The sequence below is a fragment of the Mchenga conophoros genome, linkage group LG15 (genome assembly GCF_057382185.1).
Source record: "Mchenga conophoros isolate Kocher_MC1m ecotype Shallow Benthic linkage group LG15, M_conophoros_male_GT1.1, whole genome shotgun sequence".
In the NCBI taxonomy this organism is placed as follows: domain Eukaryota; kingdom Metazoa; phylum Chordata; class Actinopteri; order Cichliformes; family Cichlidae; genus Mchenga; species Mchenga conophoros.
The window spans coordinates 40,774,486-40,787,125 of NC_140540.1; the positions used below are offsets into that span (position 1 = coordinate 40,774,486).

Here is a 12,640-nt window from a genome sequence, read left to right on the forward strand (position 1 = left end):
CAGGAACTTCCTGGCTGACGTCAGTCTTTCAGCGTGCCTCTCCTCCCCTCGGTGAATGCGATTCCAGGGATCCGGCTCGAAGGACCAATTAATGTTAGGTTTGTAGCATAAACCTATTCGCTGGAACGTTAAGACAATATAATTACACTGCAAGCAAGACGCAAGTAGGCAAACTTCTTCATGTTACTCGTGCACGGGAGAGAACCGGACAGAGCGCCGTTCCTTCGCTTGACCCCAGTAGCTCTCGTCCGTCCTCCCATACACTATCCTTTTATTGAGGTTACATAAATATGCATAGGTTCATTAACATACGACGTCTACATACAAACAAAGAGTACCTTGCCTGTGTGTGTGTGTGTGTGTGTGTGTGTGTGTGTGTGTGTGTGTGTGTGTGTGTGTGTGTGGACTGCTGATCAAAGGGTCAAACATCCTTGGTCAGGAAGAGGGTAGCCTCCCCCTCACCTTAGATGGTTCATCCTAGATAACACGGTGAGGAAGTCCTGCAGTTCATCTAAACAAAGAGCACTTAGACTAGAACAGACGCAACTACGTTAATCCTACCATAAAATAATAAGACACGGTATGACCTCTCATGCTCCCAAAGTGCTGTCTAATACACACAAAGTTTGCAGACTATCAAGGATCAAAACCTCTACCAATCTACAACTAATTACAAAACTCTAAGCATATATAAGTAAATATTTCTAAGCATAAATGACAATCAACAATACAAATCTAACATCTACCATTTTTGTTGTGAAGCAGTTCGTGATATTTATCTTGAAACATGCTATATAATAAAACTTTGACTTTACTTTAGTTAATACACAAGAACAAGCACAGTGCAGCAGATATTTTATTCATTCATTGTGAACTTAAACAGAGAGTATTACAGTAATTCAGAGACAAAATGTTAACAATACAAAGATGTTAACAGTGTACTTCGCGCTGTAACGGCCATAAAGGACATTTTATAGATAGACAGACATTTTGCTTTGAGTGAGAAACAGCAATAAGAATCTAAAGGCACCGACTGAACAAAGCTCAGTTTTTATTGCAGTGCAGAACTGGTGAAGAAGAGTATGTTCTTCACATGCACTATGTTAGATATGAAAAGCAGAGGGCAGTAGAGGCACATTAACTCTAACCAGTTGAAAGCAAGAAGGTTTATTATTAACTGCTCCTGTTTCATTCAAGTGAAGACGCAAAAAAGTCATGCTCGTTGTTCATTTGCTGGCGGAAGAGTTTGTTTGCCAGTTCCTTCTGTTCTGGTGTGGTCAGATACTTGTCGAGCAGCTCTTTATAGTGCTGTTCTGGGTGGCCGTACATGTTGGACATCTTCCAGGTGAAGTAGGCGTTGCAGCAGTTCTCGTTGAGCTGATTGGCTAGCCACAGCCACAGCCTGGAGCAGGGAAGCAGAGCCACGGCGAAGTAAATGGGATCCTGATTCTCCATGATGTCTTTGTAATCAGACAAGTACTTTTTCATGGCAGGGGTTGGGTTAATGTTTGACGCACTCTGTGGATGTGACAAGTAGATTTAATTATTGACACAGGTTAAATATAAATTGTAGCAATGACTTCAAAACAGTAACATTCCAGTTAAATAGAGAAATGTTAAAGGAGGTTGCTGAAGGTTTCTTACATTGAGGTTAAATTCCTTTAACGTGCTTTCAGCATACGTCTTGTAGCTTTCATACCTATCCTCCATGAAATCGTGGAGGTCCTCGGGGACCTTGACTTTGTTTCTCATCTCATCCAACATGTCTGTGACCACCACCAGATAGTTGATGTCTTGGATTATGAATTTGACATAGTTGTCTGCCTGCAGGTCTCCAAGCTGCATGTGCTGTAGAAACGGTGTATGCAGCGTGTGCTCAGCAATGTCCTGGTTACTGACCCACAGGTATTCATAGACATCAATGTTATTAACTGTGGGGGAGAATTTTAAACAGAATTAACCGAAATTCACATTTGCAACTACGTTACAACACATTTAGGGCGACCGTGGCTCAGGGGGTTGGGAAGTGTATCTGTAACCGGAAGGTCGCCTGTTCGATCCCCGGGCTCTCTGTCCTGGTCGTTGTGTCCTTGGGCAAGACACTTTACCCTACTGGTGTTGGCCAGAGGGGCCGATGGCGCGATATGGCAGCCTCGCTTCTGTCAGTCTGCCCCAGGGCAGCTGTGGCTACAACCGTAGCTGCCTCCACCAGTGTGTGAATGTGAGAGTGAATGAATAGTGGCATTGTAAAGCGCTTTGGGTGCCTTGAAAAGCGCTATATAAATCCAATCCATTATTATTTATAACCGAAACAGCCACTTCATGTTTTGACAGTTATTTTCTTTTTGTCTGTTTTTTTTTTTTTTTTTTTTTTTTTTGTCCCGTTTGGATCTTTAGCCATCAGAATTGTTGTCTTAAGGCCAAGAGAGATGCCAAGCGGATTTATTTTACCAAGTGGATCATCATGGCCTTGCCATATTGGTCCATTTGATTGACCTTTATTATAATTATGAATTTATTTTATTTTCGGTTGCTACAAACGGGACAGACATGACTGGGGGATAGGACAGGGAGAAAGAATGAAAGAAAGAGAGGGAGAGAAAGAAAACCAAAGGGGAGAAGAGAGAAAAACAAAAAAACAAAAACAAAAAAAAACACAAACAAAGCACCTGGGTCACCTGTATGGAGAAAAAAAACAGAAGAGAAAGCAAACAGCAAAGAGCAACATCTTTTTGTCTGTTTTGAGGGTTTTTGCAGTTTTTCAGTGAGCAGATTGAAATATAAAGACATTTCTTACCTGATTCCATCTCAACGTATCACTCGGACGTTGCAGCACAGTCACACAGCAGGAAGCTTCTTCAAAGGTTAAGAATGTCAGACTGATACTGCATTCACAGTTTTGGTGAGTGGGTGTTTTGTAAACTGGTGTAATTTAATACATTTTCACTTCATGTTCTAACTCGTTAGATGAGTCTTCTTTTCCTTGATTTAACAATGTAGTTACACAAGAGAAGGGAAAAAGTCACACTGGTTAGACCTGTTTCAGTTGTTTAGCTCCCATCCCGTCAGCATCAGCACTCTTTTACCAAAGCGTTAAGCCGAAGTTTTCGAAAAGTGTGATTTTTGTCAGAAAGCTTGACGGGTTGGCTAAGGCTACGGCCACACTAGCCCGGATAGATTTGAAAATGGCATTTTCATGTGGACGTGACCTAAGACGCAGGAGGTGAAAGGGATGGCTTCGCAGTATACAGATGAGTTCATGGTCGAATCAGTGACTGCAAAACAAGCTCAAATCACCCACCTATCTAATGGGCAATATCCTCTCAGTACAATAAACTTAAGAGGATATTGCACCTCACACCAACTGTCAACGTGCAGGTGTTTGTGCTCATAGGCTGTGTTTGGTTTTCATCAAATGTGGTGTTTTTGCATTATAGCCAAACATCACTTTGGTCTTCTGTAACAAGGAAATTGTTCCAGAAATCTTGTGTTTGTTCAGATGCAACTTTGCCAACCTAAGCGATGCTGCCATGTTCTATATAGAGAAACCTGTGGCGTTTGAGATGCAGCTCTTCCATGTTTTGCAGTTTCTCTGAGCATTGCACGGCCTGAGCTATGGCTGAATTTACTCCTGGCAATGTGTTAACACACACCTGAATGCTCCAGACCAGCAAACTGGCAAAACTTTTGCTTTCATGGAGGCGTTCATGCTCGCTGATGATTAGTTATCGAATGTATTTGATTTGCAGCATCGTGCTGCTATTTGCTCTCTACTTCCCATGGAAGCAGTAAGGGTGCACTGAAGGTTTTACAGGCCAGTCCTTTGTTTTTCATGACTGCAGTCACCTGATTTCCTCTTTAACCTTTGTCTACTCATGTCCTTCAAAAAGTTTACAATTTCTAAGCCAGTTTTTTTGTTCTCAAGTCAAGTCAAGTCAAGTTTATTTATAAAGCACATTTAAAAACAACCGAGGCTGACCAAAGTGCTGTACAATAAAATACAAATATAAAATACAATAAAACACAAGTACATAAAACACCTCACTGATAAAACAATAAATTAAAACAATAAGTTAAACCTTGCTAAAAGCCAATGAGAAGAGGTGAGTTTTAAGAGCAGTTTTAAAAGTTCCTAGGCTTGTGGAGAATCTGATGTGAGGAGGTAAACTGTTCCACAGTCTGGGTGCAGCCACAGCAAAAGCCCTCTCTCCCCTAGTCTTTAATCTGTACCTGGGAACATCTAAAAGCATCAGGTCTGCTGACCTCAAAGATCTCCTGGGGCGGTAAATGCTAAGAAGCTCTGCCATGTAAGGAGGTGCAGTACCGTTAAGAACCTTAAAAACCAGCAGTAAAATTTTAAAATCAATCCTAAAAGCAACTGGAAGCCAGTGGAGAGAGCAGAGGACCGGAGTGATGTGGTCTCTCTTTCTGGAACCGGTCAGCATGCGAGCAGCAGCGTTCTGCACCAGTTGGAGGCGATGCAGACAGGAACGATCTAAACCAGCATAAAGGGAGTTACAGTAGTCCAGCCGTGAAGTAATAAAAGCATGGACCACCCTTTCTAGATCGTTCCTGCACAGGTAGGACTTGACTTTAGCTAAAATCCGTAGATGATAAAAAGATCCCTTGACTACGGAGCTGATTTGTTTATCAAATTTAAAAGCACTGTCAAAAGTAACACCGAGGCTCTTAATGGAGGAAGTACATTTGGAAGTTAGGGGTCCCATAAAATCAAAGGAAACGTTGGGGTCTTTAGGAAGCCCAAACACAATGACTTCAGTTTTACTTTCATTTAGATGTAGGAAGTTAAGAACCATCCAAGTCTTAATGTCAGACAGACAGGAGAATAACGGCTGCAAAGAGTCCTTACAGTCTGTGCAGCTGCGTTGCTTTTGTCATGTATTATGCATTTAACCTCTTTGTTTTCGAATCTGCTATCAGCAAACCGTATGGTGGTGATATCCTGGGTATACTAAACCTGGTTCATAGCACAGGCCCTAGGCTAAGTTCAGACTACAGTCTGAGTGAAACAACAAACACAAAGCCGTAAATGGATGTATCAGATAGTAATCAGTTTATTTCCAACTAATACACACACAAAAAAAATCACCTTGCAAAACATATTAATGACATCAAGACAAGATGACAAAAAACAATCATAAATACAAACCTGATCCAGATCTCAATATGAACACGCGAAGAAAGAAAAAGCAGCTAAAAGGCTCCAGTGTGTTTGTGTGGGCATTTCTGAGAATACAGCAGGAATGTAAAAACAGAAGAGAAACTGAAGAGCTTTGACAAACTAACAGAAAATATCTGGGATTCACCTTTGGCTCACAGCTCTAGGCTAGGAGAGCAGGACAAATCTGATTCCATTTCTGAGTCCTCTAAGCTAAACGCTTGTTACTGAGTAGACGAATAGTAAATAAAACTATAAACATGGACGTGTTCGGCTTGCATCATCAGTAACATCCCCGCACGCTGATACTGCACCTCTGTCGTCTTCTTGACATCCAAATGTTTGAGTTGGTCTCCCAGTTTGTATGAAAACCTGAATCTCTCTACAGCAGTGCTTCTCATAGCGCAACAACAACAAAGATCACCAATAAAAAATAATGTGGGGGCCACCACCTCAGCCTCCTCCTCATAGCCTCCTATGGTATAAAGTTTTAAATCACAGGTGATTTTCAGAAAAGCCGACCAAGCCTTGTTCTCGAGTTATTGTATTTGCAAACAACAGCTCACCAGCCTTTTATGGGTGAGGGTTAAAAAGGATAGGAGATGAATTAAAAAAGGTCAGCGAGCAGCATCAGAAAACACTTTTTTCCTAAAATAAAGTTGTTTTTCATGGTCATTCATCGTTTGAGAATCACAACTTTAAAGTCTCTCTCTGCATAGACTTTGTTTGTTACATGCAAAGTCTGTGTAAAGATGCAGATTGGCAGAAGTAAGATTGGACAAAGTGAAAATGTGAATGCGTATCCACAAAACTTCTGTGAAAAATTCACTTCACACTATGTTGAAAAAGCTAATCAGCTGATCATCATCAGTGACATCACTTTCCTGATGTCACAGACAATAAGAAATGGAGGACAAGCATTTGTATTCGCAATTTACAGATAGGTGGAGCGGCAAGAATCGACTTCACTCGGAGTTTGGAGAAGAAACGTCCAGGATGTAGCGTGTTTCATAAACGTAAGAACCACTCCTGTCTCTAATAAATAAAAACTGACGTTTAGGCCTGAAACTATGTAGAAACAAATGACCTAAAACTGGGAGGATGCTAGATGTTAGGAACAATATCAGTGAGATGGAATCCTGAGAAGTCAGGTATTACATACTACCTTATGAGGTATGACCAAAAAGGCCTGAGAACGAGTCTATAAAATAAAAACAACCCGACCATATTTAATATGAAACAATCTCTTGGTCAATGTCATCATCTCAGACACATCCAGGTAGTGTTTAGCAGAGCAGCTATTTTTAGATGTCTTGCTGGAAGCCCTGTTCTGACCCCTTTTTCCACATTAACAGACCACCAGATTTGCACTTTTCAGCTTCCCACAAATTAAAAACAGTTCTGGCTTATGTCGACACAGTGAAGGAGACAGAGGAAGCTTAGTACAACAGGACCTAGCAGGGCTTTCATGAAGCAATCTAAAAATAGCTGCTGCCTTGAAAACGGTCTAGAAGTGCCCAAGAAGATGACCTTACATGTAAATCAGTGACGGCTTTTTATTTTTAGGGGCTCATTCCTGGAACTTTTTGGTTACCCCACATATATGTGAATGCAGCGCTAGCCCTATGTAGCAGTCGCCCCCTTCAACCTGCAGTTTCTAATGCGAGATTCAATCACTGTAACGGAAAGGTTTATAAAAATAAGTTAAAAACATTTTAAGCCCCTTTGTTTAGCATCTCCAAGCAGCCTACAAATATCATAAATGGTTTGTTATAGACTATAAAGTAGCTGTAAGGAAATTTGAAGTGTCCTTATATTACAGCTCCAGATGTGCAGCAGCAGCAGTCTCACTGGAGCCACTTACAGATATTAGTTATTAAACACATAAATGAACTCATCCGTCCTTCAGGGGCAAAAGTCTGATTTTAGAGTAATTTCCTGTTTAAAACTGCAAATAGAAACGCCACATGTTCCCGCCTCTCACAACTGATTGCTTCATTAAAGTGAACTCTTAGTGTAGTTTGGCATCGCTGGGTGTCTGTCACCACTTGATGAAGACGAGAGCAGCGAGTGCGGCGTAGCCGATGATGAGGAAAAGCACTTTGAGCAGCCGGTCCTGTTTCTCCTCCAGCTCCCGGGTGAGGATCTCAAAGAAGGTAACAAACAGGAAGGTTCCGGCAGCGAGTCCCTGCAGCACCACGGACACTATGCTGCCCGCCAGCGTCTGGGCCGACTCTATGCCCATTCCCACCACCATGCCCAGCGGAATCATCAGGCTGACTGTCACACCCAGCTTGGTGGCGTCCTTCATGCCGAGAGATGCCTTAGCTACGCTCACCCCAAGGGCGATGGCTGCCAGTGTCTCATGCACAGCCACGCCCAGAAAGAGGCTGCCCAGCTTGGCCCCGTCCTCCTGCAGGCCGAGCGCCAGGCCCTCGAATGCGGAGTGTGCGGACAGAGCGAGGACCAAGCTGACCAGCCGCAGAGGACCCGCCCCCGCCAGCTCGGCCGGGTTGAAGTGTCCGTGGTGGTGGCCGTGGGAGCGGTGACCGCCGTTGCTCGGTGAGCCCCGTGCTGAGGAGATAAAAGGGGTATCATACTCAGAGTCGCTGCCGGCCTCGGAGCCGCCGGCGTTGAAAGTCTCGAGGTCGATGAAGGATGGCTTCTCCTTCCTGAAGGTGAGGACAGCCTGCTCTATAAAGACGGTGAGGAAGAAGCCGAGCATCATCATTGTTTCAGCCAGAGGATAATCGCTGCTGATCTTCAGCTGCTGGAACACATCGACCACCTGAAGGCGCAAAACGAAAACCACAACAATAAGCAGATAAAACTTCATCGTTATCTTAGTATTCTGAAACAGGACATCCTGAGGGAGCAGTTGCTATGAAATACCAACGACAACACAAACCATCAGAGCAAAGTCTTTGCTCTGGTGAGAACATAAGTTACAAAATGAACTTTGTGTTTTGTTTAATCAGACTAAGACTTGAAAGTAGAGACTGAGCCCATGAACTCATCTGGAAAGTTTGGCTTCACTTTTAAGAATGCAAAGTATGTGCAAGGTGAGAGGATGTGTGTTTACCTTATCTCTGACAGTAGGAAGCAGAGCATTGAAGCATGTTGCGAGGAACACGCCCCCTCCAAATGAATTGCACAGAGACAATGGCCTCCTGTATCTCTGTGCTCTATCACAGTCAACGAGCAGGAGACGTACTGGGACCAGCACACCAGCCAGCATAAGGCCGAACAAGCCCAGCAGGCCAAGCAGCTTGGCCACCAGGATCTGCATCCTGATGCTTCAGAGACACTAGAGCGAACGGAGCGGTGAACACAAAGTCATCTCCTGTCTGCTGCTTCTGATGGGCTTTACTGGAGCTGCTGGGACATCTCTGCTGGTTTTAGTGGAGGAGACACAGGCAGATGTTGGTCTAAACACAAGAAATAAACACATGTTGCACTGGTCTGTGCTGGAAGAATGCATCTAAAGATTATGACCGACAAATATCCCCCATATATATTTCACATCTTTCTTATACCTTAATTGGGGTGTTCATCTTTCTTTCTTTAGTTCAATGAGTCAGTTTAGTATCAGGACATTCATGTAACATTAAGTCAGCTAAACAGAGACGAATTAAACATGTTACTAACAGCAAACTATTATAAAATAACTTCTCATCTTTAGGTTTGGATTTTCTTTCAATTAAAAAGCAATACAGAAGTTTGACATTTTATAGAGGAAGGTCAGAGGTCAAAGCCAGAGCCCCTGAGCAAGATGAAGTTACAGGTTAACCGGTGTTGAATTCAGTAAATGTTCTCATTTCCATCATTATTTTCCATGGCACCTGGTTTCATTCTGACCAGCTTTTAGCCAGAGACTTCCTGTTTCAATCATCAGAGATGAGCTCTGCAGTTGTTCTTTGTACCGCTCCCTTACAAAGAAACCATGAAATAAACAAAATGTCAGCAGGTCCAATCTTGTCATTATTAGTACAACATTAAATCCACCATTTCAAATCATTTTAAATAAGTTATGCATCATTTATAGAACAATGCTAATTTTTCTGTTTAGGTGTTCAGACAAAGTCAGCCACGTGTTCTAGCGGAGTACATTCATTAGAATGATTAGAATTTAAATAAATGCTCCTGTTCACGTGTATTAATACTACTTTACTATTATATTGTTATGACATGAGGTTCAGTTAGATTTGCACAAAAACAGAAAAGTCCTTCAAAGACCTGCTTTTTAATTTCACAGCTTAAATACATTCAGCCGTATTTTTCACTTTTATTTGAGTAAATAAGTTGAATCTGTATTTCATCTTCTACCAGTTTAAAAAAAATACAAGTATCTGTACTTCTAAATGAGTGAAGAATGTATGTAATTATACCATATGGGGAACATATAAAAATATAGAGTTTATGCATTACCACCACCTGGAAGTCGATATTTTTGCATATTAATATAATTTTAACTCTTATATCAAATCTTATATTAACTTTCGAACACTTTATGTACACCCCAACTTACACTACCATTAAACTAATCAGAAGTATAGTACAGTGAAAATAAAACTGAAATTTAATTTACTTGAGAGTTTCTTTGTAATGGAGCAACACAAAAAACAGCTGCAGAGGTCATCTCTTATGTACTGAACAGGGAACAGGAAGTCTCTGGCTAAAATCTGGTTGGATGAATCCAGGTGCAGATGTATCACAGCTTAATCTGGTTGGTTTGTTAGAGTCTGCATTGTTCTTTTGTGAGACAATGCCAACAGTTAAATGCCTTTTTGGTGCCTTTGGAGTTTATTTCCTGGTTTGTCATTATTTCCTCCTAAAACATCAGGTGTATGATACACCCGTTTTATCCTCACCAGTTAATCTGGATCACCGGCGCTGTGCCAAAAACGTGACTGTCTGTCACAAAAGTATTGCTGACATTTCTATACGTTTTCTATGTTTAATGCTGTATTATTACTTATTTTGGTAAACAGGCTGACATCAACAGGATTTACAAAGGGGTTATATGTATAACAAAGAAATAACCTGTTTTGAAAGACTGTAATATTGTACCTACTTTGTATTCTACATTAATTTTAATTCAGCCCTATTTGGGTTCCTAAAATCCTTCCATAGAACTGCTTTGTTACATTTGTCGCCATTCCTGCTGCACTCTTGGCCACATGTTTTACTTTTTAATCTCAATCTCAATGAGAATTATCACCTGAGTTGTCGCCTTAACACCAAATAGCAAATATGAAACAGTGGCTTTGCAGGTCACCTAAAGCAGGGGTGTCAAACTCAAATACACAGTGGGCCAAAATTCAAAACTGGAACAAAGTCGCGGGCTAACGTTAATATTTATTGAAATATATTTATTCCTCCAGATATAGGAATGAATCTTTTCTTATGGACTCAAACACATTTAGCTAAAAAACTGAATATGGAACAAGCAAAGCAAAGCTTAATACTAAACAAAATATATATTAGCTGTATAATACCAGTAGGCCAGCTCTGATAGTAATTTGGTATGGCTTCGCGGGCCAAATGTAATTAGGCTGTGGGCCAAATTTGGCCCGCAGGCCAGAGTTTGACACCTATGACCTAAAGCAACACCTGAGTTTAGACACCACTCGTGCTATTAATACATTAACTATTATCAAATATCGAATTTACAAACTTAAATATAGCGTTTCGGAAAAACTGTTACTGAGGGAAAAATGATCTGAATGTTAGGTCATTTGTATTGTCATATGTAATCAGAAGGTGGGTTTTCATTAGTTTGTGGCAGCCATTAAAACGCGTTGTTGTCGCCTTTGACACAGTTACTACCTTTAGTCAGAACACAAACACCGCGAGCTCTCCCATTGTGGAGATTACCCCATTCACCGGTTTTCTGTCCCACTGGTTTTATCCGTTTTTTATTTGTTATATTAATATATAATATGATGCGGGAGAAAAACATGTCAAACCACCAAGCGGAAATACATGCTACTTCCGGTGGGTAATTTCATAATAAGACAACTGGGTCCTCCTTTACGTCTGACAGTCTAATCAATTTGTATTTATTATTGTAATTCAGCGTCACAACTTGTAATCACGTCTTTGGTCCCATTTCATCAAGTGTGTAATACAAAGATGAAAGTTTACACAAGGCAAATAACCGCACTGTTTCCGTGCGAAAACTGTCTAACAGCGGCTAACTTGACGCTAGCATTAGCTTTCTGTCATTTGTTCATGGGGGGCTAAAGAGGCTAACAAACCGGTGTGGCGCTCAGGTAGGGAAAGCAGTTGTTTTCCTTTGCTGTTCACGCTTAACAGCGGCTTTAGCTCCGAAACAACAAGATAAACCGCAAATATCACTCAAACACCGTGTTTACCTGTTAGAACATCCGCTCTCATCTACTGCAGGTGCACAATAATACTTCCGCGTTTACATCACGCAACGCAACCCCCCCGGGCGTGATGACGTAGTCCACAAACAGGGTGACGTGCAGCGTCCTGGCGTGACAAAGGATGGAGACGCACGACCCCTGAAAGGACCAGCCGAAGGAAAATTGTTTTAACGGATTTTTAAGTATGATTTTTTTTTCCTGTCCATACATTTTTTTTAACATATTCCGTTATATGAAAAATATTCAAATTTGATATACGTGTAATTTCTTTAAGGTTTTCAAAAGTGCTAAATATTGTGTCGACCATGTTGTTATTGTTTTCGATTGGTGTGAAATTAGGTTAAGAGTAGTTATTGAATAAACTGGACTTCCTCTTTTTTCTTTTTATTCCTTTGAGTCATGAGAAATGGCCAAACTCTGCCATTCCTACTTCGGGTTTCCTTCTCACTATAATTTCTCCCCTCATAAATGTGTATGTTTTCCTGTAAATATATATTTCTTTCAATATTTTTTTTTAAGTCAACCCATCTTACATTTGACACTTAATTAATTAAATCATCTAGTCCAGTGTTTTACTGGACTCAGTAGACTTCTACTTTTGGAACCAGCGTTTTCTGTTTTTTCTGGCTCTTGATTTGTCTTCTTGTGACTTTTTTTATTCATCAATCCATCCATCTTCATCCGCTTTGTCCGGGGCCGGGTCGCGGGGGCAGCAGCCTAAGCAAAGAGTCCCAGACCTCCCTCTCCCCAGCCACCTCCTCCAGCTTATCCGGGGGAATACCAAGGCGTTCCCAGGCCAGCCGAGAGATGTAATCTCTCCAGCGTGTCCTGGGTCTGCCCCGGGGCCTCCTCCCGGTGGGACATGCCTGGAACACCTCACCCAGGAGGCGCCCAGGGGGCATCCTTGTCAGATGCCCGAACCACCTCAGCTGGCTCCTTTCGATGTGGAGCAGCAGCTGCTCTACTCTGAGCCCCTCCCGGATGGCCGAACTTCTCACCCTATCTGTAAGGGAGAGGCCAGCCACCCTTCGGAGGAAGCTCATTTCTGCCGCTTGTATCCGCGATCTCG

At 41.8% G+C, this 12,640-nt stretch overlaps 2 protein-coding genes across 6 annotated transcripts; both read right to left on the reverse strand.

Moving 5' to 3' along the window:
- Positions 1-842: 842 nt before the first annotated feature.
- Positions 843-2,918, reverse strand: LOC146558941 (uncharacterized). Of its 2 annotated transcripts, none has more exons than XM_085246819.1 (3): positions 2,798-2,918; positions 1,645-1,931; positions 843-1,518 (listed from the first exon to the last, which is right to left on the reverse strand). In XM_085246819.1, the coding sequence occupies exons 1-3, from the start codon at positions 2,805-2,807 to the stop codon at positions 1,189-1,191; spliced, it is 627 nt and encodes a 208-aa protein (XP_085102945.1). In that variant the 5' UTR covers positions 2,808-2,918; the 3' UTR covers positions 843-1,188. The 2 variants fall into 2 exon arrangements, with proteins under 2 accessions (XP_085102945.1, XP_085102946.1); XM_085246820.1 differs by having other exon boundaries at positions 1,645-2,678; positions 2,798-2,858.
- A 2,133-nt stretch (positions 2,919-5,051) lies between these two features.
- LOC146558942 (zinc transporter ZIP3-like) lies at positions 5,052-11,784 on the reverse strand. 4 transcript variants are annotated; one of them, XM_085247397.1, is made up of 3 exons: positions 11,557-11,784; positions 8,262-8,607; positions 5,052-7,967 (listed from the first exon to the last, which is right to left on the reverse strand). In XM_085247397.1, the coding sequence occupies exons 2-3, from the start codon at positions 8,466-8,468 to the stop codon at positions 7,221-7,223; spliced, it is 954 nt and encodes a 317-aa protein (XP_085103523.1). In that variant the 5' UTR covers positions 8,469-8,607; positions 11,557-11,784; the 3' UTR covers positions 5,052-7,220. The 4 variants fall into 4 exon arrangements, with proteins under 4 accessions (XP_085103523.1, XP_085103526.1, XP_085103525.1 ...); XM_085247400.1 differs by having other exon boundaries at positions 8,262-8,568; positions 11,557-11,630; XM_085247399.1 differs by having other exon boundaries at positions 8,262-8,571; positions 11,557-11,630.
- Positions 11,785-12,640: the final 856 nt, after the last annotated feature.